General features: G+C 43.0%; 3 protein-coding genes across 4 annotated transcripts in view; 2 read left to right on the top strand and 1 right to left on the bottom strand.

The window, feature by feature from the left end:
• LOC126559083 (40S ribosomal protein S8) overlaps nt 1-27,278 on the top strand; it is a 269,441-nt gene that overhangs the window by 6,109 nt on the left and 236,054 nt on the right. The window lies entirely within an intron of this gene.
• Nucleotides 2,235-26,833, bottom strand: LOC126556786 (centrosomin). Of its 2 annotated transcripts, none has more exons than XM_050212272.1 (7): nt 26,733-26,833; nt 11,117-11,157; nt 9,118-9,380; nt 8,387-8,980; nt 7,421-7,612; nt 4,209-6,396; nt 2,235-2,533 (listed from the first exon to the last, which is right to left on the bottom strand). In XM_050212272.1, the coding sequence occupies exons 1-7, from the start codon at nt 26,831-26,833 to the stop codon at nt 2,235-2,237; spliced, it is 3,678 nt and encodes a 1,225-aa protein (XP_050068229.1). The 2 variants fall into 2 exon arrangements, with proteins under 2 accessions (XP_050068229.1, XP_050068230.1); XM_050212273.1 differs by lacking the exon at nt 26,733-26,833 and adding an exon at nt 13,040-13,136.
• LOC126559026 (uncharacterized) lies at nt 25,993-26,649 on the top strand. The gene has a single exon (XM_050215126.1). It carries the CDS (start codon nt 25,993-25,995, stop codon nt 26,647-26,649), a length of 657 nt encoding a protein of 218 aa, XP_050071083.1.

Here is a 27,278-nt window from a genome sequence, read left to right on the forward strand (position 1 = left end):
ACAGTCCTTTCGTATGGGGAAACACTTCATGAAGCGAACGAAGTAATATGGTCAATACGCCGCTAGTCTTTCGTACAAATATGCCGCATAACGCACATGTTATGTAGTCTACCAGCTTCCCTTCCCATTGCAGGCAATTGGGAGACAAAAGAAACACAAAAACAGTAAAAAATTACAACAAATTGCTAGCCTTGAATTAAGAATTGCTTGTGCTTCTTCAGCCCGTGAACAACGATTAATTGTAAGCATTGGGTAGCACATTGGCAGGCGTTACGGCGCATTTCACAGCAAGTAGTTTACCGTTGTTGGCCTCAAAAATGATGAAGATGATGATAGAAACTAAAAGAAAACATAAGAAACACAAGATACGATACCAATTCTAGTCATGCGTTATGCTTTTCTCAAGTCAAGTTAGTATTAGTGTAGTGTGGAAGACAACAGGCACGGGCTTTAAGATAGCTGTTGTAACATTAGCACACGTGGCAAGCAGAAAACTCTCTTACTCAAGCACCCGTTCAGAACATTAGTAGCGTCGTTCGCGGAAGAATAGATTTAAACAAAGAAGGAATGGATAAATAAGGTGACGAACGAAAAAAAAAAATCGCCAAAGATGCACTATATATACATACTATTATTGAACAAGGACGATATTTTGAAGACGTCAACGAAGATTTGTGATTTAAATGATATGGCGCGTGTGTACGTGCGTGGAACATCCACAGAAACGAAACAAATGCGAAACGAACGTACATAGTATTAGCAGCAACCACAAGAAAACATAAATTATGTGACATTTAGGATATAGTGGAAACGAATGTCAATCAAATCGCATTGGTGTGGTCGTGTTTCTGTATCAGTATTTGCCATCTATGGTATCCGAACTTATCGAACATGGCGGTGCAGAACTCGAAAACGGTGGTCTCGAATATTGGTTTCATTTATTAGAAAAGAGGTAACCAGAGCAAAAAAAAAGTGCTTCCAGGCATTAGAGTAGACGATAAAATTCTTCTCAAACCGATATATCTTCATCTGGTTTTAAGCCTGCGAACCAAACCAAGGATGGCATACATAGTGAAAATATGCTCTTTTGAATCCCGGCTACTTCGTTGGATCCCAGTACCTCAGAGTAGTTGATGGAAATTTTAGGGACCATGTTTTATACTATTATTGAACAAGGACGATATTTTGAAGACGTTCAACTCTAAAATTGATAGTCGTTCTGGGGTCCACACCGTCGCATGTCCGTTGATGAAGCGTCATGTCCAAGAGACCCATATTCCAAGATGTTTTATCTTACAAATTACCTCCTCTAAGGAAGCTCGTTGTACAAGGAGTCGTGTTTTCCAATATTCTTCTAGGAGTACTTTTTCGTCCAAAAATATATTGTTATAAAAGCCTCTTCGTCCAAAAGACCAGATCTACTTAGAGATCAGGTAGTCAAAACGCCCTCGTCTATCAAAGGAAGGAAATTGTCGTTGAAAAGTCGTCGAGTCAAAAGAATCTCGACATCAAACTTTCGACTTTTCTGGATCTGGAGAAATGATTTTGTCTACCAACAAATCTCTTCCAAAGGTCCGTATCTAAGGGTCTTGTTGCGCACGGGAATCAAAAAGTTTAAAAAAAATTACATTTACTTTGGGCATCTGTTCTGTGGTACTTTCTTTCGGACATTAATTCAACTGAGTATCGGCGCATTACTGTTACGATTAAGGCTCATTTCTATTATCAAAAAAACAGTACGCGATATTTATTTTCACCTTATCTTTGCTTTGCTCACTCTCGATTCCAGTAACCATTCCCGCACACTACTATCCAGCTAAAAAAATCTTCTTCACAAATAAATTAGTCTCACATTCTTCCGGCCGACTACTCTCACTATATCATTCCATTCTAATCTCATACGTAAGTTATCTTCAAACCCAAAACACTCATCATCATCTGTATCCGTCATATTTACACATCCTTTAAGCAGTTCCTTCCTGTAAGGTCAATATTAAAAATGTACACAACGCATTACAGCAGAACATTCAATCCGTTTATGGCGCAGAAATGGAATATGGAACAATTTCCCCGCGTCATCTTTACACACCGTCACATCACCCACTGGCACCCGATTCGCTAAGTCTATATACACATTTAACACGCACACACGCACAGCTTAAAACTCGTCATAACTCGTGTTAGTAAGTAATTGGTGTTCGGGGTGCTTTGCGGCATACAATTGGAGCCTCTGCCTAATCATCATTGCTACCACCGTTGTTGGCGTCCATGTTACGGTGCACCGTCTTCAGGACGGCGTGCGTTTTGTGAATCTGCTGCTTCAGGTCCACCTCGAGCTGCTTCTTCACCTTGTTGGACGATTTAATTTTATCGTACGCGACCGCCAGATAGTGGCGCGTTTTGTTGTACCGACGCTGCAGATCCCTGTAGTCAACTTCGATTTTGGCACAGTCGTGCTTGACGATGGTGGTCGCTTCAGCCGACGCTTCTTGCTCCGCACCTCCCTTTGACGATTCTCCATCCTCTAGTTTGACTGTGGAAACGAAGTTAAAAAACGGGCGTTAATTAATACACTTAGCGAAATAAGAATATGCAGTTTAGATTGTTAGCTCAGTCTATTTTGAACCTTTTTGTATAATTGCGTTGAAATTTGGGAAATTGCAACCAAAAATCAAATCAAACTGTATTTTTTCAAGACATTTTGAGTGAATTTAAGTGGCATTCTTTCGAATAATTGCAATAATCAGCAATTTCGCGGTCAATTTTGTTAATTTTCAAGGTATAAAACTTCAATGAGTCCTAAGCACTGTCCATATGTTTGCTGTTTGCAAAATATCATAATAAATGCGTCGAAAATCAGTAGAATAAAGGTTTCTTACGAGATACAGATTCGCTAAATGTAATGGCCATCCATATCCTTGAAATTTTTCTGTGAAAACCAGATTTTACTCGGTTCAGGCTTCTGAATCGTGACATTATTCATGTGGAAACGTACTAACGTACGTACGTACGTTAACGTACCCATGTAAGATTCGTTGCGATCGATTATGATGATGTCAACGCCAATGAAGAGCTTTTTCTTGAAAGGAAAAACTCTCCCCAAGTTATCAGAGTATCACCATCAATGTTACAGCCCACATGAAAATCAGCTTCATCGCGGAAATCCTACCACCATTGTTGTCAATGATTGGGACCAACATGTACTTCATATTTATCAAAAAGGCTACAGCGAAATTGGGCCCACATTCAGGTTCTGACGTTCTGTAAAGGTGATTTTGCTGAGGCTGTTGTGCCGCTTCAAACGATCATTACTTAACAGAATCTGCTGCACACATCTTGTGCTGACTGAAAATTGCAATCCTGATCGAATTTGGTATGGTGATCTCTTTTGGATCACTACTTCTTCTTCTTGGCTTAACGACCTCTAAGGTCATGCCGGCCATCGAAATGGCTTTCTAGACTGCCGATACCACGTAATTGGTTAGTAAGTCCTCACTACAAGGGGACGGTCCGGATGGGATTTGAACACCGGTCCTACCGTTTTAAGGCCGGCGCCGCTGTCGCCTATACCACCGGGCCGCCCTTACTAATATGGATCACCTATACTAATATGGGTCACCGGGCCGCCCTTTGGGTCACTAATATTCTATAAAAATTAACTTATGTCTCACCGTATTTTAGCTTTGTCTTTTGTCTTAAGACGTGTAGCCGCAATTATAATAATTTTTCAAAAATTGCACGGCATTCTTTATTGTTTACTAACATATTCTGATCGTTTTTTCTCGAGAAGAAGTCTGTATTATTGTTTATTTTGATATTATCTTGTTTCATAACTTAAGAAAGTTGGCCTATTGAGACTTAGTGAGCGATAAGTACAGGCTTTTTTGCATTTTTTTTTTGTAGGAATCTTTACCACCAGTATAAATTGACTTCAATAGAATCACACCCGAAGTCAAAAATTGACAAAAATTTAGTTGGATGTACTGTTAGCAAAATAGTGCACCCTTTCGCACCCTTTTTCATAAATTTATCGGCTTAAATGTAAACAGTGCGCAAAAATGTTGACGCAATGATAAGCAAAAACGTGGAAAATAGATTAAACTCCAACATACTAAACTGAAAAAAGCAGAATAGGTTCATGAATTTTGAAGAAATTGTCAAAAAAATGTGTAGATAATATATACAACACCGACAAAGCAAGGACTTACCATCCATTGCCGGATTCAAGAGCAGATTTGACATCGATTTCGTCAGTTCGAGGGTTTTGAGCAGAGGACGCTGCTGGTGTGGTGGAGATGTGGTTGAGCCGTACTTCAACTCACTTCCTCCAAGCTCCACGTTCGACAGCCGGCCCGGATCACTCTCGATACCGAGATCGGGTGAAGAATTTTCCAACAGTCGCCTACCGGTCGTCTCTTCATCCGTTCCCGATGTTGACAGATTTCCGTCTTGTCCCACCATGCGCCCACCATCATTCGCAGCACTTGCTGCACCCGCCGCCATTCGTGGACTGCGTGAGCTCTGTTGCGATCGCATCAGCATCATGCCCTGCAGCTGCTCGTTCAGTTCATTCTTCTCCATCTTTAGCTGCTTCAGCTCGTCCTGCACGAATCCAAGCTCGCTCTCGAGCTGCCGCTTCTCGTTCAGTGCTTTGGTGCGTTCGATCGCCGCCCTGGACGCTTGCAGTGTTGCTTCATCGAGACTTTTCTTCATCGCCAGCACATTACGCTCACAGTCGGCCAACTGCTTCCGGAGCGTGTCCTCTGCCTGTGCCATGGCGGAAATGTCATTGTGCGCATCCTCCAGCCGGTAGTGCAGTTCGTTCAGTTCGCGCATCTTCTCCTGATGGATGTTCTTGGAGATGTAGTTCTGGGCGAGTGCCGTGTCGAACGATTGCTGCTTCAACTGCAACTCGTTGCGGAATGATTCGGTTAAGCTTTGGCGTAGCTCGTCCAGCTGACGCTGTTCGTTCGCTAGCCGTGCATCTAGCTCACGTTTGTGCCGTTGCTGCAGATCACTGTACTCGGTGTGCATGGACTCGAGCTTCATGACCGCCACCCGCAAATCAACTGCCGCCTGTTCACGCTCTTTCCGCAACTTCTCGATCAGTGCATCCCGCTGCCGGATGTCACTTTCCAGCAGTACCAACCGTTCGGCAGCTCGTTCAGCCTTCTCTCGCGACTCTTTCGCCTCCCGTTCCCACTGCTCGGACAGCTGCCGGTTGTCGTTCGCTTCCGACTGGACGTTCGCCAGCCGGATTCGTTCGCGCTGCAGCTCACTGTCCAGATCAACCAGCTGGCTTTGGATGGTGAGTATGGTGCCGTTCTTATCCTGCAGATCTTTGTTCAGACATGCAACCATATCTTGGAGGTGTTTCATGTCGGCCGCCGAACCCGATTTACGCTGCTGTCCGGTTACGATACCGGACAAAGCTAGCGATTCGTTGTCGGAGGTAGAACTGAGCTCTAGTGCACCGGAAGCGGATGCACCAATCGTACCGGTTGACGCGTTCTTCTGTCTAAGAGCCACCTTGCTGCTCTCCTCCAAACCGATCCGCGCAAGCGATACACCCCGATCCGGCTCAGACCATGCTTCCGAGTCGGAAATCGGTTCGATCGGGACGGACTTACGTTCTTTGCTTTCCCGTCGACGAGGTCGCTGTTGCTGCTGCCTGTGCTCCATCAGCTCACCGCGCAGAGTCCTAATTTCGGCACGTAACGATTCAACCTCCTGCTTGGAATGATTCGGTCCCTTCACATTCGTCATTCGGTTTTCTTTGTCATATTCTTCGGCATCATCGATACCATCGGCATTCTTCTTCTGTCCGCCAACATTTCCACTAACATCACCAATCACCGAATGGTCCAAATATCCGGACAGACAGCTAAGCTGCGCCAAACTGTTGTTACCGATAAGCGATAGACCCGTGACGGAAATGGACATATTAAGGCTGCGCGAAAGATCCAAACTACGATCCACCGCATTCCGGATAGCTTTGCGACTGTCCGTCGATAGTGAACCAAGCAGTTCTTTGTTCCGCAGCAGCGAATCAAGAAAGCCGGCCAACTCCTCTAGACGATGGGTGGAAATGGCACACAGATCGGCCGTCTCTTTGCGCCATTTTTGCTCCCGTTCGGCCTCTTCTCGTGCCTTGATGAGCTCATCGTTAAGCTGCTTGATGATGATGTTACGATCGTTACGATTGTCACTGTTCGCACCACCACCACTACTACCGCCGCACAGCTTGTGAATGAGCGTGTCGTTCTTTTGCTGCAGCAGTTTAGCGCGCTGCACTAGGGCGTCGTACTCGGACTGGCTAACCGGTTTACGATCCTGGTCGACGATTTCTACGGTCGACGCGGGAAAACTGCCGTGCTCGGATGCAAGTGATATGTTCTGAAAAATAGTCGTATGAACATAATAGTATTAGTAGATTCGATTTGATAATTTGAAAAGTACATAGATTTTGTATTATTTCACACGAAATGTGATTCTTTGTCTTCGGAAACGGTGCCGCGATGATGATGCGATCGTGTAAAATGTGTTATCAATTTACAATGTTCTTTTCTTTTTGTCGTCCCAAGCCCAGCTTTCCATCACCGATATGATCATTTTGCAATCAGAAATTATTGCGCCTTGTGATAGACAAAGGGCTAAGCACTAAGCTTGATTAGTAGGGGTGAAGTAAATTCTGAATATTTCAATGTAAGACCAGCACCAAAAGAGATATCCGTGCAGCACAAAATTCAAGTTAAACGTTACAAAATCCGAACCAGTCCTTCGTACGCAAAACGTACAGAGAAATATTACTCACAGTCAAGTTTTTAATAAATAAACACACTAAGGACAATGCTAGTGTCGTAAGGTACACTAACACACACTGCAGGGAAGAATAAATAGGGAGACATCTGAAGATAGGGTCCGGACCGGGGTAAAATGTCCAGTTTTATGGCAAGATGGTCTTAACGGCGGCTGGTACTAATTGAGTTTGGACTAGGTTTTCCGCCACGAAGTACGCTTGACTGCCACACGAGAGTTGAATGTTGTTTAGGCGGTAATTTATGTACAAAAAAGGGGGATTAGACTGTTATTTTTAATGTAAGGAGCTAGTACACTCTGCATGTTGCAAAACAATGCCTCAATGAAAATGAATCAGAGTGTACTATCTCCCCTTATTCGGCTCAGTCGCCGAGGACTCTCGGCTTCGGCGGCTTATTGTGCAACGCAATAGTAAAGAGTGCAAAAAGTGAAAACTATAAATCTGAATGCAATACCTTCCTTATCGGTGATTCACGACTGTTCAATTCAACTGGCTTCAAATTTACCGACATCAAAATGGGATAAAACAAGTACATAATAATATCAACAGTTAAGGGAATAAACGCTCAGAGAGGAATCGCCTAAAACCACAGTGACTTACCGAGTTTCGCTTCAGCTTTTCCAGCTCTTTATCTTGCTCGGTTATTGTCTTTATCAGCTTCTCGACCATTTTACAAGATTTCGTGCACTCCATCGTTTTTTCCCGTAGTTTTGCTTCCGTATCGTCGAGAACGCACAGCTTCTCAGCCAGCTCGGACCGAATATCAAAGTTCTGCTGCTTTAGGCGTTCGATCTGCAAAAAAAACAAAAGAAAAAAGTCGAAAAGAGAACTCATTACCAATCTGAGAAAATACAAAAAATGCTGTTTGCTTTATTGTACTGCATGTAAATTTAGTAAAGACAACAGCAAATTTAATATAAATCCAAAATAATTCATTGGTCTAGAAACAAGAATTCGAATCACACAAATGGTCTGTTGCGACAACCACACTATTATCGCTACTACTATTGTTCGACAGGTTCAGCTTCTGCAGACACCACTGTAAAATGTTGGGCCAATGGTCTTGTCCATGATCGATTTCATTCCAGTAGTTTGTGGTGCTGTTATCCTCATTCGCCGCCGGTCTTGATTCAATCATAAAATATTGATTTACCCATTCGTTGATAATACGACGACAAACGAGATGAGCTCTAGCAGAATGTACGAATTTGTTGCCCCTTTTCCCGGCTTCGGAGCGAGAATTACAGGAAATTAGTTCTTCGCCCGGGAAACAAACGTTGGGCGGATTGAACAGTTCCATGTTCGTTTCGTTGGTGAAAGCTTTAGTCATTGTCACTTCAATAGTTTTCTGCGCTACCGTGACACATTCAACGCAATTTGGTCGATGTTCTTGCTGTAGTTGAAAATATTTTAATGCAAATTGTTGAACAATTTCCTTAACGATCTTTACGGAACGATCGGTTCGATTATTCAAACCACATTCCACTGCGGTATGGTCGGATATCTTTTGCAAAGGATTTAAACGAGTAGGAATTGTTTGATTTGGTACTACGCTTTCCAACTTACCTCAACATTCGTTTGGGGCTTTTCCGATTCTTCGCGCAGTTCCGCATTTTCGAATCGCAACTCTCCCAGCTCCACCTCTAGCTGACTAATTTTGCTCGCCTTTTCATCGATCACGCTTTGCAGTTGTTCCACCTGGCGGCTCAGTGCCTCGTTACGCTCCTGGCACTGTCGTACCGCGTTGTCCATTTCGAGCAGCTTCAGCTTCTCCTGCACACTTAGCTCACTGTGCTGCTGTACCGTGTCGAGGAAGTCCAGCAAACTCTCACCAACATTATCACGAGCCGTACCCTTACCGGCTGTGGTCGTCGTGTCACCGTGCGTCTGATGTTGATCATTTGCCCCATCATCGATACCCACGCGGCTGGTCGATAGTTGCAGCTCGCGATACTGATGCTGCAGCTCGCTCGCCATCTTCTCCAACGACTTTATCTCGAGCTGGTGCATCTCGATACGATTGTTTAGATCGTTAACCATCTCGCGGTGCTTTTCCTCCGCCTTCTTGTGGCTTTCCTCCATCACCTCCATCGCTTTGGCCGCCTGACAGAGAAGGTCATGTTTGTTTTGAACATCCTGTCGTAATGATTCTACCTCGACCTGCAACAAAAGTTTAATCGTGCGTTAAAATCATTCCCCATAGAAACTACGCTAACTACTGATCCGTGGAAAATTGCATCCACAATGCGTTTGAGGTGGGTACGTTGATCTAGATCGCTTCTTCGTACCGTACGTACCTTTAAATCGATGTTCTGCTTCAAATAATTACCATCGCATGACGTGTTCGTGGACGATGAGGAGGTATGGCCCAGCACGGGTGTGTCACTGTCCGTGCAGATGCCCGCCTTCTGCTCGAGGAAATAAATGCGTAGCTTCAGATTGAAGTTTTCTTTGCGCAGTGTCGAGATTTCTTCCTCGTTGTCGCGCAAAGAACGCACCGGAACGGGCGAACCGTGACCGGTGAGGGCGTTTATTGAGGGAGAACGAAATCCCATCGCATCTGTAATGAGAAAATTGGACACCACACCACATTTTAGACTTCTATGGCAAATCAGCACAGGAGTTTCCCAACTGCACTACACTACCGTCGGAAGAGTCAAAAGGACGGTTTCTGTCTAAGCTTGAGGACGATTTATGGGAGTAACCAATGGACACGGTGAACTTTTCATTCTTTTTCTGAACGGGTGTGCTATCGTTTTCGCTCCAGCACAGTTTTCGTTTAGTTCTTTCCATTTTGCTCATTTAAATCAACGGGAATACTATTTCTAATATTCGATTGCTATGTTAGCCTTACTCAAAAAATTATTCTTTATGAAAAAAAGTTCACTATTTGTATATTCTTTTTTGTTTAAGAAACGTTTGCCAGGATTAGCAATGCAAAACTGCTCTGCTTGTTAGTTACGATGGTTTGAGACGCCATATTAGTTTATCGTAGCCTACTAGTGGACTGACAGGTCGTTTTAGTCAAGAAGAAGAAATATAGATTGCGCTGTACTCGTACTAATAATCCTGTTGCCAAGGAGATCGGAAGTACCGATTGAGGACATAAATCCCAATAAAAAGAGAAAAGAAAGGGACATCACTGTTGGGATAATATTTGATTTATTATCAATTTATTTGAATATTAACACTCGACCGCTGTGTTTTCAAAGCATCTTTCGTTGATATTGTCCAAAAATCGCCAATATTAGAATGATAACCAGATGAAATTCTTGGAGATACTAAGGTGCGATGCTAAATTTTAAAAACTACGGATCTCGTATGTTATCTTACACAGGACATCCCAGCAATTTTTGACACTTTCCTATATTTTTTAACGCATTCCTAGATAGTTTTGTTCTTGTTCCGCAATTTTTGACACGTTCTAATATATTTTGGCTTTCCACTATTGATTTTTGATTTCGTTTTATTCATACAAATTAAGAAAAACAAAAATTGTTCATACGTCTTGGTTAATTTGTGTATTCAAACAACCCTATTGACAAAATTGCCTTCATAACCACTGCTAAGGGATTTTTCAATACAAATTTGCCTAAATAGTGTCTTATTTTGAAGGTTTTGTCTAGGCAAAATTATATTTGCAGCTTTACAGAGTTAAGCTCATAAACGTTTATAAGAAGAAATTCACTCTAAGTTCTATCATATCAAATTTCAATTATACGGGCACTTGTCAAAAGACCTCGGGACGCGAGCAAAAATCTTTGAGACCGCGCCAAAAATCTCTGGATACCCTGCAGGAAGTCCAGTTGTCCCAGGGCCACACACGACCGAAACAGACCGAAACGAAACGTCAAAATGTATCGCTTCATAACGCTTCTTTGACTGTTTCGCTTTGTTTCGCTGTTCTTGCGTTTTTGACCTAAACAATCAGACATTTAAAAAAACTGTTTTACCATAAATTACAGTAATATGGTTGATAATATCCAAAAATTTCGAAAAATAATTAATTGTTTGGCACCACAACAAGGGAAGAGCGTTATTTACTGTCAAATTTGATGTTTCGTTTCGGTCTGTTTCGGTTGTGTGTAGCCCCGGCCTTAGATATGGCATACTCAAAATCAAATGTCAAAAAAGAACAATCGATCGATCCAGGAACGATCAAGATCAGGGAGTCGATTTAATTATTCATTATTTTCGGGTTTTCAGAAGATTATTTTCTAGTGATGGAACTTAGAATATCTTCCCTAATTTCTCAACGGAAAACAGAAACATTAGACGCAGCTATCATATACTTACATGAGTTATCCATGGTGGCATCCTGGTGCACACCGGGATTTCTGTAAAAAAAGAAAAGGAAAAATACAAGTTTAGTTGTTGAGCTATTTTAAGCAAAAAACAATTTCCTTTAGTCTCATCTTTAATCTTCTTTACAACACTACACTGTTATCCATGTTGCGAGAAACACGCCGATCTGACTAGCAACAACGATATATGAACATAAGCACGAGATTGATGTGCTTTACAAGATCACGATTTAAATCAAATCGATTGTTTCTACCCACAAAGCGCAATAAATATTGCCCCTCTTTTACGGTCTCTGATTGATGTCGACCATTCGTCTTGATTGTAACCGTGGGCAGAATGGTTCCTTTATGCGCAGCAGCAGCAGCATCATTATGTCATCTATAAATGATTGTGTTTGGATATGGCAAAGTAAGCACGATTCCGGACGGACGGGGAATTAAACGATACGGTTACTTCCGTCACAGAATTCGGCTATCGTGTCCCACTTTTGATTGGCCACAGACGAAAACCCCACCCACACATTAAGATTGCTCCCGTGGTCAACTGACTAAATGAGATTGGTGGGTGGGTGTGTGTTTGTCTGTTTTAACTACGAAATTGCATCACTTTATAACACTTATCATCCGTGTGAGTGTATGTCGACGCTGTGGAGTATGCGGCGGATGATGATGCAGTCCGGAATTGAAACATGACCCTTGTGTTGCGTATGCTATACTCTCGAACCTTATTAAGATCATCAGAACAAGGAAAAGGCACACTTTTATTGCTTTGCGACTTGAGCCAAAAAAAAGTGTGCGTTCTAATTGCAGAGTGAGTGGCGTTCTTCCGTGTCGCTGTTTGGCAGGGCCATATTCATTAGGATGCACCATGGATATTAACGAGCCAGGTTGATTAGCTCAGGGCGTTGATCTTTTCAATGTCGCACTGCAAAAGCCAAGACCGCACAGTCGTTGATACCAATCTTTCCTTGACGGACGAAGTCACGAAGCCGCGTGAAACGGAAGCATTCTTTGGGTTTGCTATTTTGATGCATTGCCGCATCTTCACGGGATGATATTGTTCATTTATCATCTGAAAATATGATTCCATCAACGACTGCTCACAAAGCACGGTCAATTGATTCAATTATTAGCCATTTTTGTAGAGTGCCAGTGAACAGTGAGCAATACCGTCACGATCGTAGACCAAAACTTGTGTATGGTTTAGCATTTGAAATATGTATTTAATGATTATTGACATTGCTTCACTATGAGAAGTGCCTTCTTGTCATTAGCGACATAAGAATGGATGGATCTTTGTGGTTTTAAGTACTCTTCCAGAGGTCCTGTGTTTAATAATACTGAACTAAATATTGCGTATTGTTGGTCACATTAAGGCTTACAAAATTATGGAAAGAAACATGACCCACCCATAAACATGTAAAGCTTATGAAACCCTCAACATGTACAAGCATTCTAAATACGAATCACTAACGGTTCGATTTAAGTGACCCCCTCCGGCTTGACTTTGTTGTATTTTATTTTGCCTTAACACGCTTCCCCCATTAACGATAATAGACTTGAGCCTAGAAATTGTAAGTGCCTGGCCCGTTCCGTCAATAGACCAACAGAAGCCCGTAAAATCTTTCATTCTACTTAACCGCTTATCAATTTAAGCGTTATTCGAGGGAGAGTTTGGAAACGGTTTTTTGGGGCGTTTTTTTAAGTTTTTGAAGCACTCTTACTCCCTTCTATCTTAGAAATATTGCATAAAAGAGCATAAAGTACCGCACGACAGCACTAGATGATGAGAGGATCACTTCGGGTCTCTACTCGATGCCCTCGATGCGGTCAGCATTTTCCCATTTTAGAGTTATACTTTCATAACACATCCCTCACCCACTTCGATAATGATCACATTTGTTTGCTCTCTTACCCGAATCCAGTGCCGAAAGCTGAGCGTCGATTCGGCGTGGACGCTGCCGCCCGATTTGGGGTGTATTTGAAGATTCCAGACATGATTGTTTGCTCTTAACGGCTTACTGTGCGTGTTCACGCTCTTTGGTTTCTGATCACTTTTCTTTGGCACATAAAAATAACGTTGGTTCCTTTTCGGATGTGAGCTACTCCGCACTTTGTGCGCTCTAGATCTGTTTCCCTTACCGGAAGAACTCCAACCCGTTGCTAAACACACACACACACACCGGTTAATAGAGTGTCAGCGGATTTGCCTGTGGAGATTTTTACCTAAACAATTCGGTACACAACACCCCTGCAACTCCCTAATAAGGTATCCTGCCGAGTTTTTAACGATCATTTTGAACACCCATCATGTGGGCGGATGTAACACTGTGGCCGGACGGTGGTAAGCTGCATCACGGTAGGAACTCATCGATCATTTTCCTTTTTTTTTTTGCTGGACCTAACAATTTATGTCTTTTTTTAATAAACTGCACACACATTCACACACGAACACTTTTCATTTATACAAGCAGCATTTTGTTTTTCTCTAACTATAAATAGAATCGGTAAAATTTTAAACACATGAATATTTGGCTTCAGTTTTGTGTAACCAATCATAGAATGCAGCTATGAATGTAGATCGCGATCGCACTGATCTAAGGTGCCAGTTTACAGATCGCGATGGTGGAGGCGCCTGGTGGTGGAGATGTTGATTATTTTCTTAGCGAGGCACGTGGTGTTTATTTTTCATTAGGGTAAATATCGCTCCCGTACGAAAATCTCGACATCAGCAAGATATTCAAATGATTATAATAAAGAAGAAGGAATTATGATAAACTAAATGTGCTCCGTCGGCACACGAACAAAAAGCCACAAGGCGTACCGCCGGAGTTGTTGCCGAACTGATAAAAAATGGAGGTACAGCACCCGAACAAGAAATTCATTAAATCTTTAATGTGAGAGTGAGAGAGAAACGAACTATCCGAAATGGAAAATCAAATGTTTAACATGCGATAAATCTTGGAAACGATGGCGTAGCAACGGCAGCATACACTCCCTACCAGCTCTTGTCAGGTGGAGGTGGATACAAAACTCTAAAGGCTCTACCACCAAGTGCCTTTGCCAAGGAGGTGGGCATGTCCGTCTTCTCTTCAGTCTGGTCCTAGAGAGGGACATCCGAGACTTGAGTGTGTCTACTGCGGCGACCATTCTCTATAAGTCAATCCAGATCCTGACATAAGCTGATGTCTTGGAAATAATTGATTTGAGGCTCTCCTATGTGTTATAAGCCACACAAAGGGTTTGAGCAGGCAGTATTAATTCTAGAGTTTTGTTTGACAAACGAGACAAAACCCAAGCTCATAAATAATGAATTACCCAAGGGTGATCGCGAATAAGTTGAAGCGCTTGATTAGTAAGTAAGAACTTTGATAGTTTACCCATCAATAACTGAATAGAACTTATACAGTGACGGGCACTAGCCTAAAGCCACCGTCATATTCATTTTTAAGACTTCTACGATCGATCTTTCTACTAGGCATAACTGTACAGGGTGTTCAATAAGTTCGAACTTTTCATCGATTTGTAGTTGTGCACTCTGCATATTTTGTGTATTAATATTTTTTTCAGCTTTAGTATCATGTATAGGCTAACCGTTGCATGTTGTGGCCACTAAGTGTCATTTAATTGGTAAACACTATGCACGATGAAAGAGTACCGTGATCTTATAGTAAAATTGTTTGTGCAAGGTGAAGCAGCCCAGTGACATGTTCCGGCGGTTGAAATCTCACGGGGTGAAGCGGATTTTTTTTATTCTACCAACCGTCGGTACCGGGTGGCGTGCTCGACCAATGACCGTACGTAACGGAGGCTGCAAAGAAGAAGAGGCTGGAAAGATGCAAATTGATACTTTCGCGGCAAGAAGGTCAGGAGTCCGTGTTTTCCTATGAGAAACTCTTCGTTTTGGAACAGTTGCACAATGTTCAAAATGATCGATTGTGGTCACCCACGTTGGCCAGCATCCCCCCGTCCCAAAATAACATCTCACAGCTCCAGAATGCCGTGTTCTCACCGAATATGCCAAAAAGATAGTAAATAAACATGGCTTCACGAAAAAAATACTCAAAAAATAATATCTTATGTTTACATTGTTTGAGCTCGTTTTTAAAGTGTATTTGAATATATTGAACACCCTGTAGTTAAATTTTCAGTAACATCTTAATTTTCTGTCGCAGTTTTATTTTGGCTCAAAATTTACCAAATCTTAATAGTAGAAAAAGAATCTGCGACAATAAAAATCAAGTTTTCCTATAAAAAAAGTAAAAAATACTATGTTTTGACAAATGTGCATCGACTTTCAAAACCTGATTGATCCATTGATAGTGTAGTATTCCTAAGATCTTCAATAAGGCTATACAAAAAAGATCATTCGTTGACAGTCAGCATTTTAACCAAAAACTGGGCTTATGATACCGACTATATAATTGTATGACAATATGAAAAGTCTGTGTTAGAAATTTTACTAGGTTCCCATCGCCCTGTCAGTTAGAAGGCGAATAGAAGAAGAGAAGAGACATAATAATCAGAAAATGGCAGGACAAGCCTGCCCTGCGATCAGTCAGTGGGAGAACGATCGTTCGCAAATCAAAGAGGAACAAACAACGAACAGAAACGAACAGAAGAGCGTGCTAAAAGCGGAAATTTTGAAGTTTTTCTTCTATTATGGATTTACTAATAAACTATGGCAAATAGAAAAAGCTAAAGAAGGCGCGCCTCGTTTTCTAACAGCAAGTTTAGAATATATTCTCATCAACAACAGGCGGCAGCCATCAAGCTGCTACGTGTTTTAGAGTTAAGTTTACATTAAAATGATGACAGGTTGTGATGGATTAGTACAACATTCCGTCCAATGTTAGCTGCTCGCAGAGGAATATGATCGTCTAATGCATTTCCTCTGCAGATCAATTGTCAGTAGCGCCGGAAACGATGCACAACCATATACAGAAAATCGTCGCACAATAAATGTGATTCAAGACAACACCGCACACCGAAGAAGTTCATAAAAAGAAGGGAAATTCACCGCAAAACACAGATCATGTCAAAGAGGTGCCTTGTTTTGCTGTGCTGAAAGTTGGGATTTATTTTCCCACCAACATCATCAGCTTCTTGGTCATGTTTTGCACGAAAGTGCAATAAAGCAGCAACACAAATCATCAAACAGCACCCAGACGCAAATCAACAAATCAGCTGCTTGGTGAGGGAGAGTTTGTTAGTCGAACGCGATAGTACGCGACCGACCGACGCACGAGGAGACGATGATTTCATCGCAGAACACATTTCCCTGGATCTCTGTAGCAAGTAAAAGCAAACCACAATAAATTGCTGTTTTCACAACGATGGTGTCGTACAGACAATGTACTGAGTCGAGCAGCGCTATAAAAATGTTCAATGTTTAACGTCGAATGTTGAGATTCAAGGCCTTCCAGTTAATGAAAGATTAGTTCATACCGTGCACGAGAATTCGGTGTGAAATTTGTCCAATAAACTAACCACACGGACACATGTGTTGCTAACGAACAGCACTGACGTGAGTCTGACGTGTCCGGCAGTTCTTGCATGATACTACGGGACGAAAAATTAGGCCAAAGGGAAATCCCTACTGACGGGAATGCGCGTACTGCTGCCTCTAGACCATTGTTTACACACAAACACACACTGTAGTCGCATTAGACCCATCAATTAGCTTCACACAAGAAACACAATCTTCGTACTGCTGTTGCTGCTTTTAACTCACTCATTATGAAACGTTCTAAAGACGCAAACAGCGAATAATGATGGATTTAACAGTTGCATCTTTTAACACGCACAGCGAGGCTTCTGCGGTGAGTCATTGGGCAATTTATCCTGTTCTTTTTCTGACCTTCCAATGCTTCCGGTTGGAGCTAAAAAGGGAAGGATTAAATGACGACGGGAGACTTCTTATGTAAACGTACTAAACCCCCAAAAAACTCATGATATCTTGAAAGGTACAACTTGTGCTGAGATATCACTTTGATGAACGAGCTAAGACTAGATTTATCCTTAAATAAAACCTTCAATTTGTAGTCCAAATTTTGTTTGCCGATAGCAGTGACGGAACGCGTCAGAAAGACACCCAAGCAAACCTTCCCACGTACCTTTGCTTTGTTATGATGTCGGTGCGAGTGTCCGTCTTGTTCTGAGACGCACGTAACTACACACTGCTCAACACACAGTTGTCGCCGCGACTGTTCCGTTTATTTTCGGTTCAATGTTTCCTACAAGCAGTAACGCGTACGACGCTTCCTGGCGATTGCACTGCTGCTGTGCGGCGGTGCTTTGAACATTGGACTCGGACACCCCGTTCGAGCACAAATTAGGTGCAACGACGAGATACACTGGCAGTACACTGTTGAAACTTCCGACGAGACACTTCACCTCGTGTGTGTCTGTGTATCACTGCCACTAGTAACGCTCAACTGCAGCAATCCGGATCGTTAGAGGAAGACAGACACAAACAACAACAGAATGCAAGCTTTTACAGTGTACTAAACAACCGAACCTCAGCAGTTTGCCCTTTTGGGTAGTGTAGAAGTGGGTCACACTGTAAGGCCCCCGTTGGGTCTCACAGTCACCCAACACTGAGTTACCGGCTGGGCAACGTTTCTGAGCGCCGAAAAGCCCGCAAAAGGTTTCTCCTTGAACGTGGAAATAGCCAGGACCCTAACGGGGTGCGGTGGAATTTGTTTACACTATGCGCTAAAGCCATGGTAACCCGACGTGTTTCGAGTCCGATTGGTAACTTTGGGTTTTTATACCCCCACCACGAAAAAGTGACTTGTGAAGCTACGACACTACTAGGCTTTTGGAAAATCTTTTCTATCCTTTAATTCTAAGGATTTGCTAGCTGTCTCGGACATTTTCACTTGATACGTGATTTGCATCAACTGCTTGCTAAAATTAATCCGTACACCGATGTCCGCACCTAATCCAGCATCAAAGTGGAGTGGTGGTGTTTGCCAACGGGTTGACCTTACCCGTAACGATGGGATGGGACGGTATTGATCGCGAATGGAATTATTCATTTTGGCCGGACAGAGCGTGTTGCTTGTGTTGTTATGTGGCCTTTCGGGCAATTGACCAGTGACGTTGAAGGTTATGGTATTTCGAAGTATTTCGAAAATCGAAGCCGCGCAGTTCTCTCGCCGCATGGTGAAAATAAGAGGTAATTTGTTTTATTGCACGAATTATCCTTCCCTCAAATTGGGTTTCAATTACGATTGCATCTGCTTTCAGACCGATTCATAATTGAATATGTCAACTAATAAAATAATTGTAAAACTAAGTGCCTACAAGACAAATGATGAAATATTTGATGTATCTCCTTCTTCTTCTTTTCTTTTGGCACTATAACCTCAAAATATAGTTATCTGTCATTCCAGGCCTTTAAAATAAACCATCTTTGGATAGTCTTAGTCGGTTTGATCCAGTAGTAGGTAGCCAGGCTCTCACTCAAAGTCTAAACCATCCTCGCATCCACAGGATTAATTGTTGAGCTACGGGTAAAAGCAAGATTCTTCAGTCAGTGGCGCCGGTCTTCACATGGCAGGACCGGCGTTCAAATCCTTTCCGGACCGTTCTCCTTTAGTGAGGACTGTTTTACCCAACTACATGGTATCAGCAAGTCTAGAATCCAATCCGAATGACATTCCTCCAGCATGTCAAGCGGTTTTAGCGTCTGAAAAATAAGTAAGTCCATAAATTAATCTTCGATTGGTGTTTTTTTTTTGTGATTCGAAAAATCATCACCAGATCTCTGGAGATATTGGGTTCTTTCTACCTAGACGCAAGCCTTACACCCTCAAGACAGTCGCCATCGTTGATAGAAGATCGAGCAATCCGTCTAGACACTAAGTTCCTTTGTCTCGTCGGTTGAACTGCATTTCGTAGTAAACAAAATGCAATTTATTGAAAATCGTATATTTGCTTGCAACCGAACCTAGACATACCAGAACAACACAGCACCGACCGATGTTTACAATCCAATTTGTCCGAGAAAGATCGATTGCTGAGAAAGCATGGCATTGGCTAGTGCAAAGGATGAACTACATCCACAAACTCTTATGCTAACCGATACTTTACTTCTTTCTTGTGTGTCTGACCTATCTTTCCCACAACACAGACGCACCCGGCAAGGTGCTTAAAGCAGCGCGGTGTTAGTGTCTATTGCGACTATTGCTTAAACGGCGACTACCGGCGACACGGTGTCGTGAGAACTTTGAATCGTTGGGTTGAACTATTTTTTTCCGACTTGCCCGACAGCCGGATTTAGTAGCTGCAACGATTTTTGGCACCATTTATCTTTTACAGTTTCTGTTTCTTTTTCCCTTTTCACAGGCAAGACGGAGGAATTCGTGTAAGATTGGGCATGTTTCGTACTCGTCAGGGAATAAAGTAAACAATATTGTTAATTCTTCGCCGACATGAAATACGCCATTGAGATCACGCTGAATGCGATCGTGATGCGAATGTCGCACTCGTGTGAGCTAATTAGCATGAAATGGATAATTCTAATTAGCTAGATGGGTGTTAAAGCGCGTGGAAAAATATTGTTTCCGTTCATTTATTCTGCTCCGGTGTCGTACATTTTATTCGCGACACTCCAAACACTATTTGCATACTTGATTCTTCACCCTATTTGTTTCAGAGACGCTGGGTGATCGTCAGGTCAAGTCTAGATGGTGTCTCTAGAAACAACAGTCCTGCACCAAAGAGCATACTTCGGCAGCAAATGGACAACCACATGGCGCGTACTACAAAATGAGGAAATAACTCGGCCACGTGGGCGTGGATGATGCGTAGGACGGATTGGTGGGATACAACCACTTCTACACGCTTCACCACCGATCGGCGATCGATACGTTACGGTATGGGCGCGTACAATTAGCATTCAATCGGTGATACAGTACCGAACTACACCTTGCGATCGCACACGAGAAGAACTACATAACGCGCACGTTGTTCCAGTGACTTCCTTTCAATTCTACGCGCGCTCGTCCGGGGTTTGCGCGTGCCACGTGTGCAACGATCCAGTCGAGTTGATCGATTACGCAACACGTGTTCGGCGAAATCATTTGGCGATCATTCGCGTTTTGTCGGTGTGTCTCTTTGAAGATACCTTACCCAGGGCGTACTTCAAATGAAAAACGTGTGCTACACGAGACATACGTCTGTACGAACGCGATCTTGACGGATTCGAGAAGAAGCTGTGCATCTAAAGGAAGGTAAATTCTGACCGCAAGAAAAACGTGTATCGCACACGTAGGCAGCACAAACCAGGCGACACCGGCACCTAAGCTAGGCAATGCTAGGTGAGGTCGTGGACGCCAACTAAAGATACTGCACTGTACGCACGCACGCACTCAAAACTACGCGCATACTGTCGGATATGGATGGACGAAATAATACTACTTCGCACCGGGAGAAGTTGTGATTTAAATTTAGACATCTCGCACAGCACACACAACACACAGCTTCCTCGGTGGTGGGACACAGAGCGAGCCGCAAGATTTCTACGGCGGAGATCGTTTCGTACAAGCCGTAAACTTGGCGTGTGTTGGAAAAATGCAATAAACAGCTCGTTCGATGGATAGGCCTTTTATTCGTAGAGGGAATTTTGTAGATTCCTCGATTCCTCAGCGCGAGATTAGATTGGTACACTATTATCGGCTGCCAGTAAATCCTACAAAATTCCAGTGATGAGCATAGGAAGATAGCCCGGATCATCGTGTTTCGTGTGCTGATGAAATGAGGGGTTTAGTTTTAAATTTTAATCTTAACGTGATACGATCAGCAAGGGGGATCGAGACTTAGTGAAACAATTTTAAGTGAATCGTACAAATTTATAACCCCCCTCGGCCAATTTCTAAGAAGAGAAGCACTTTAGGGCGCATAGATCCGTTAGAATTTGATTTAAACGACGATAGCAATAGAGATCCAAATTCTAAACTTAGTTTTCCAAAACAATTCCCTTTTTCTGTGACGGGAGATCCATCTTTCGGAGGTAATCCGTACAGGGGTAACGATAGTTTTGAAGGATTTGTATTAAATATATATTCTTCTTTAGCTTTGCGACAATATTTTAGGCTGTTGTTTAGAAAAGTGCCGTTGGGAAATGCATAGAGCATACTATAAATACCCCAGATGAGGAATGATTACCACGCCGCACCGTTAATGTTTACATTAGCTTTTATGGAACGTTTCGCGGGTGCAATATTAAAGCCAGCTGGGCCATAACGACCGTAAGATTGAGGGCCGAAAATATAGTCACAGACAGGCAGCCCACGTGCGTTCTCCGCGAATGCGGCTGTTCTTATACATTCCTTAGGGACAACAATTTGATCGAGCAACCTCTTAAGACCGCTGAAACTGAAAGTGATCTTCACACCGCAACTTGTGTCTCTTTCAATCTTCTGTACGCAACAGTTGCTTATAATTTATAGTTTGTTGTGATTGACTTCGAAACGGCCCCGCAAGCGTAGCTGAAGCATCCGGTTGGGCTCCCACATCTTCTCTGCGATCTTACAGAACGTTATGGCGTTATGAATGCACGAAAAGCGCAACAACATCCGGAGCAAAGTAACCGATCGACGAAACACGGCAGTATGATGGCCCGTCACCACACTACCGATTGTTGCGTTTCATGGAGGCGGCGTAGTAGCACAAAACCCTATACCGCCATCGGAGTTGTTATTTTTAAAATTTGTTCAAAAAACTGCCACACACACACACACACCCAGGGATTCTGTCGATCAAACATCCTTCTTCCGATGGGGCGAGGTTCGTTGGCACGGCGTTCTTTTCAATTTTCGTTTCTACAAAACCCCGGTTGTATACGGGTTTTTGAACTTGCTGAGGCCATTTGTTGTAACCCGCGCGCTGTGCTGTGTTGGTGCTCCGCTCTCAAAAACGTTCCAAATTCGGCTAAGATTTCTTGCTCATTCTGGAAGCTGTGGCGATGCTTTCGAAGTTTTTTTGTGACGTCGTACCCTATCCTGGCTGTCATCGGATACACATTTTCCTGTCACCCGGATAGGAAAAGAGATGACGGGAAAGAAAATTGGGACCGCACACGAAAAAACGCCACAGTCTTCTATCTTCTGCCAAAGATCGCCCAAGATGATCTTAGCCATAGGATGTAGCTGTGCACATCCTGCAACCCAAAAGCCGGCGTAAAGTGCTTCTCCTTCTGGCTTTCTATGGTCTAATTAAAACACGGCTAATTAATCGCCACGACTCAGTGCATCGTGTGCGTCTCCGTGAAGAGTCCAGAATATCTCATACGATATGGATGACTTTGAAGTTGTCAGACGATTTAAAATGAATCTCAATCAAGAAATTGCGTTTACTTCTTGTAATACTATGTATATAAGGATGATCTAATTACTTTGTCTGTCTGTGTATAGTTGAATTTAGCCGTAGGAGAAAAGCTGGAGTTTCATTTAGATTCAAATTTTACAGAACGCCATATCTTCATCAAAAAAACCTTGAAATATTTACGATCCGAATTTTCCATTTTACGATCTCTTCTTCTCCCCAACTCATATGCAAATATTCGCTCATCAAACTGAAAATAGAACTTATCCGAGCGCAGATCACCACCCGGCTCTGCCGGAATGGCCGAGCGGTTCTTTTCCACACGTGAGGGTCATCGCTTATAGTCGAACCCAAACAAAATCCATACAAAATCCCACAAAAGGAACGAAAACCTTGACCACCAGAAGCAGATACAATGTTTCATGCCGCTCTTGCTCACTGTCTCTTTCTGATCACTTCCCCTTCCTTGCATTTGCCATCAGACGAAGGTTTATGTCCTATTCTTGTGTACCGAAGCCGGGAATCTCTATTCTGTGATGTGCTTTTCCCGTTGCGTTTCAGGCACGTACGACCGATTTGGGATTTGGGAAACAATGTTCATCACATAGCTAAAAGAGAGGAGATGAGTCCGAAAGGGTGATAAGGAAGAGGGGGGGGGGGGGGGGATGTAAAGCATGCAAACAAACGTTCCACCAACGGAACGCCACTGATGACTCATCGATAAACACCACACGATGGGATGGGGTGTTGTGCAGCCAGTTTTAGAAATCCTTGTCTGCTGGTCTCGTTGCAACAGTGATCTGAACTCGTTGATCGTTGGAATCGCAACCCGTACACACAAGCACGATTGCACTTTTTCGACACGCACTGTTCTACTAACACCGCAGATAGTGGGAATACGGTGTAAACAACCAGGGGACACAATCCGCACGATCTGGTGATGATCTTTATCGTGGACAGAATGCAAATTACGCCGCACTTGAAAATGAAAGCACTCACTTTGTTGAATTTGTAGCTTAAGATAAGTTCGCTTATCTAGTGATGACCGAACGGATTCACGTAAGAAGGTATTTGTAATGTTTATCTACTTGTTTGTTCAAGTTCATCCAATGCGATTCCATTCGTCAGCAGAACGACATTTGCATGACACATCGATAAGCAAACGGGAGCATAAAATTCCTTCAATCAAAGAAACCACTGAGAACGTGATTGTTTACAATTTCTTGTCCACTGAACCTTGAAGGACAGTTTGGCGGGTTTTTCGATAAACATTGAACTTCTTTTCTCTCAAGCCTGTATTCACAGTGACATTTTTCGAACTAAACCAAACAGCACGCTACTCTAACAGGCTGAAAACACGTTTTAGTTCTTGCGTCGTAAATAATATTAACCACTATTATTAATTACTTTCGCCTGTGTATAGTGTGCCACTGCCAGCTGCTTGGACCTTGGCAAAACAGTCCGGATAAACGGAAAAATGGGGCCGCCCAGTGGTGTGATGCAGAGCCAGAGAGGAGGGGTGATAAAATGAAGTAAAAACACTTCCATCATTTGCGCATGATCGGTGCATGCTGTAGAGAGCAGAAAAATCATCTGAAAGGGCGAGAGTCAGCATCCTTCCCTTACCATTACCATCGTACGTTTCGTTCATGGGTAGCAACGGTTGCTTGGTAGTGATTCCATATCACCACCACCACACATATAGGAGATGCTGTACGAATATGAATGAAAAAGCATTACGATGTATGCTTTTGGGTTTTAGCGAAAATTCTGTTGCTTTTTTTTGCTAGAATTGTGTTCATAATTTGTTTTATAATACTCATAATTCTGACCACATGAAGTGTAGATAATATTTCTATGGAAATATTGAAGATTACAAATTATAAATCATGTAAAAATAGTCTCTGATTTACTAAGAACATAATACGGCACTTTCACACCATACAGGGAACACGCACACACATCTTAGAAGACACATGGAACATATTTTTCTCACATAAAGGGAGCCAGTCAGCGTAGCATACGCGCTGGGTGTAAAAGACCGCACAAACGGAGGAAGTTATCTAATTTCACAATCTAAAACCACATCACCTCCACCACCAAAATGAGTCCCACCGAACCGTACACAATTCATACATTTCCGCTTGATTGGTTACTGCGGTGAACATTTGTCATTTTCATCACGCTACAAAATACCATACCAAAGCACCGTTTTGCTGCTATTTAATTTCCAAGCGCCACAGCAAAAAAAAAAGGAAACTATATTATCTTTCAACTGAATGTACACCGGTTAAATAAAGTACACGATAAAACTGTGCGAAAGCGTGCGCGTGGCGTAAAAGCGTAATATCTTCACCGGAACCGTGCGCGTGTTCCGTTCCGCGATCTGTGCTTGCGAGATTTCACGTGAATACTAATAAACGGTGACCGATGCACGAGGCAGTGTGGTCCCGATCAGCAGCAGCATCATCGCGTCGTGCGTGTGTTGGAATGAGCCGGGATAGATAAAAGTGTATGCGACCGTACGACGACGACGCTCCCTAAAATAACGCATTACACGCTCTACACTACTACCACGTGGAAATCGTTTCCTCTCACTCTCTATGTAATGAACTCTATGCAGAAACACATATATATTGTGACCTATGTTGTACGGTGCGAGATGGAAAACTGCTTGGATGTGCTCGCTCTTCGATGCAATGTGTGAAGATGATGTTGATATGCTCCGTTTCGGTGCCAAACCCGAAACACATGAAAAGGGTGCCTCTGAATGCAGAGGGAGAGCGAGTTTTTTGGGCCATGGCACATTGAACACACAATCTACTGTGCGTGCAATGACGCGGTTCAAATGCAACAGATGTGATCGAGCGTGGCTAGGGTTAGAGGGACGGAATGCACACACGTGCACTCTGGCACGCACACCATGAAAACGTATGGTTCAAAACATAAGCAGCAGGGAAGTGGGCTACTGCGATGAGGAAATTGAAATCTTTTTTCCACGATGAAGTGCTATATTGCTTTGCTAGCAGACATGTGCTGGTGACCCTGTAGCGTATCTCCAAGCACGTGGTGGTAATTGGAAGATCCTTTTTGCGCCGGCTGCCAGCCTGGATGAGATGCACCGATAGCGAATGCAACGTGAAAGGAAAAAAAGGATCCTAAACATAGCAGTGGCCTTTTTCCAGGTAGAAGGAAACAGGAAAAGTTCCTCCTTTGAAATGTGTTTCCTTTGCACAACAGATGTTTTCTTTTTGTAAACTTTTTGGAACATGTGGTCATCTTGTGTAGAAATTTTTATTAAATTTTTGCGATTTTATGTTAAATTCTTTCTTTAATGTTGTTGTTTCAAGCACTAATATCACAGTCGGAAATAAAGCAAAGAATGAGAAAGCAGATCAATTAAATGATGATTGCGCGTTTTTTAAAAATCAATTTCACAGTAAGCATAGCCTGCTGTATGCGGAAGGTTTTCGAACAATCAAAAAGGCCAACAGAAGCACCTGTCAAGCAGCAGCTAGGGCTCTCTAAGCAGAGATGAGTATTTTAAGAGTGAAGTGTGTCTTTTGTGGATTAATAATTGATTGCCCGCGTGAAGACACTAGAAAGCTCATGGCGCACCTGCAGACCGTACATTCCGAGATGACTGCGTATCAACCATCGGCAGCTTCCAACACACAAGCTACTAAAAACAAGGAAGAAGCAAATAACACTTATTCATCGTCCAGCGAATATGTTACCGAAACAGAAGAATTAATTCAACCGGAACGGATTACATCTGCGACGAATGATTCTCACGATGGTTCCAGTGATACAGCCAGCACAAGTACAGAAAATATTCCAACAACCCGAACTAAGCGACCACGACAAGTTTCGATCGATTCAGAACGATCGGTTCTTTATCAAACGTCCCTAAGCTACTGGCGCCCGGGAGGACAACCGATCAGCTGTCCGGATTGTGGTGCTCTTCAGATACCGGTCGTTAGATCCCATGCCAACAGTGTAACCTGGTCATCAACGATAGCTTCCTGCTTTCTTTTCTGCTGGCCACTGTGCTGTTTGTCGTGGTTTTTGTCGGAACCCGTCAGCGAGTATCTGCACTGTGCAATATGCGATCAGCTGTTGGCTGAGCACGATATCAAATCCGAACGTATCGTACCCAACTATGAAATGCTTGACCGCACCGAAGAATAATTCACGGGGATGTACAGGGTGCCACTATCGGGAAACTACAATCGAATTGAAATAAAGTGTGCATTTTGCATATTTTTACTTACGTATTGTCGGCGAAGCTGGTCAAACATTCCCGCACCTGGCTGAGTTGACTTTCGTCGAGCGAGATGCTTAGTTTGGGTGCACCACCACCGGTCGAGCTCATTTTCTGGGATTGCCGGGATTAGCACCGTAGTCAGTTGAAGAAAAATGCTCAACCAAGGAATCGAACGGACGTTTTGCTAGCCGGACCAAAGGTGGCACAGAGAGTTTTTGCGCGAAACGGCTCACCTTAACTTACTGGGTGTTACGGATACGAAAATAACACTACGCTTTTGAGCGAACACTCTACAAACAACTGTGCGTTGCACTAGATTTGGTGGACGACACACGCGTTCTACAAAACTTGGCACAAAAACTGAAAATTACTTCACACACATTACACAAATTACAGCAACAAAGCCGGTTGCAAGCACATAATGGCGGGGTTTGCCGTTGTTTTTCAAAAACGGCGTCATTTTGACGTTCGCGCTTTGTTGTGCTTGTTTGGGCACACTGGGTGAAAAGCAACGAGAGTTGATGGTCATATTTTTCCCCTCAAACAACATGTA

Source organism: Anopheles maculipalpis, chromosome 2RL, assembly GCF_943734695.1.
Source record: "Anopheles maculipalpis chromosome 2RL, idAnoMacuDA_375_x, whole genome shotgun sequence".
In the NCBI taxonomy this organism is placed as follows: domain Eukaryota; kingdom Metazoa; phylum Arthropoda; class Insecta; order Diptera; family Culicidae; genus Anopheles; species Anopheles maculipalpis.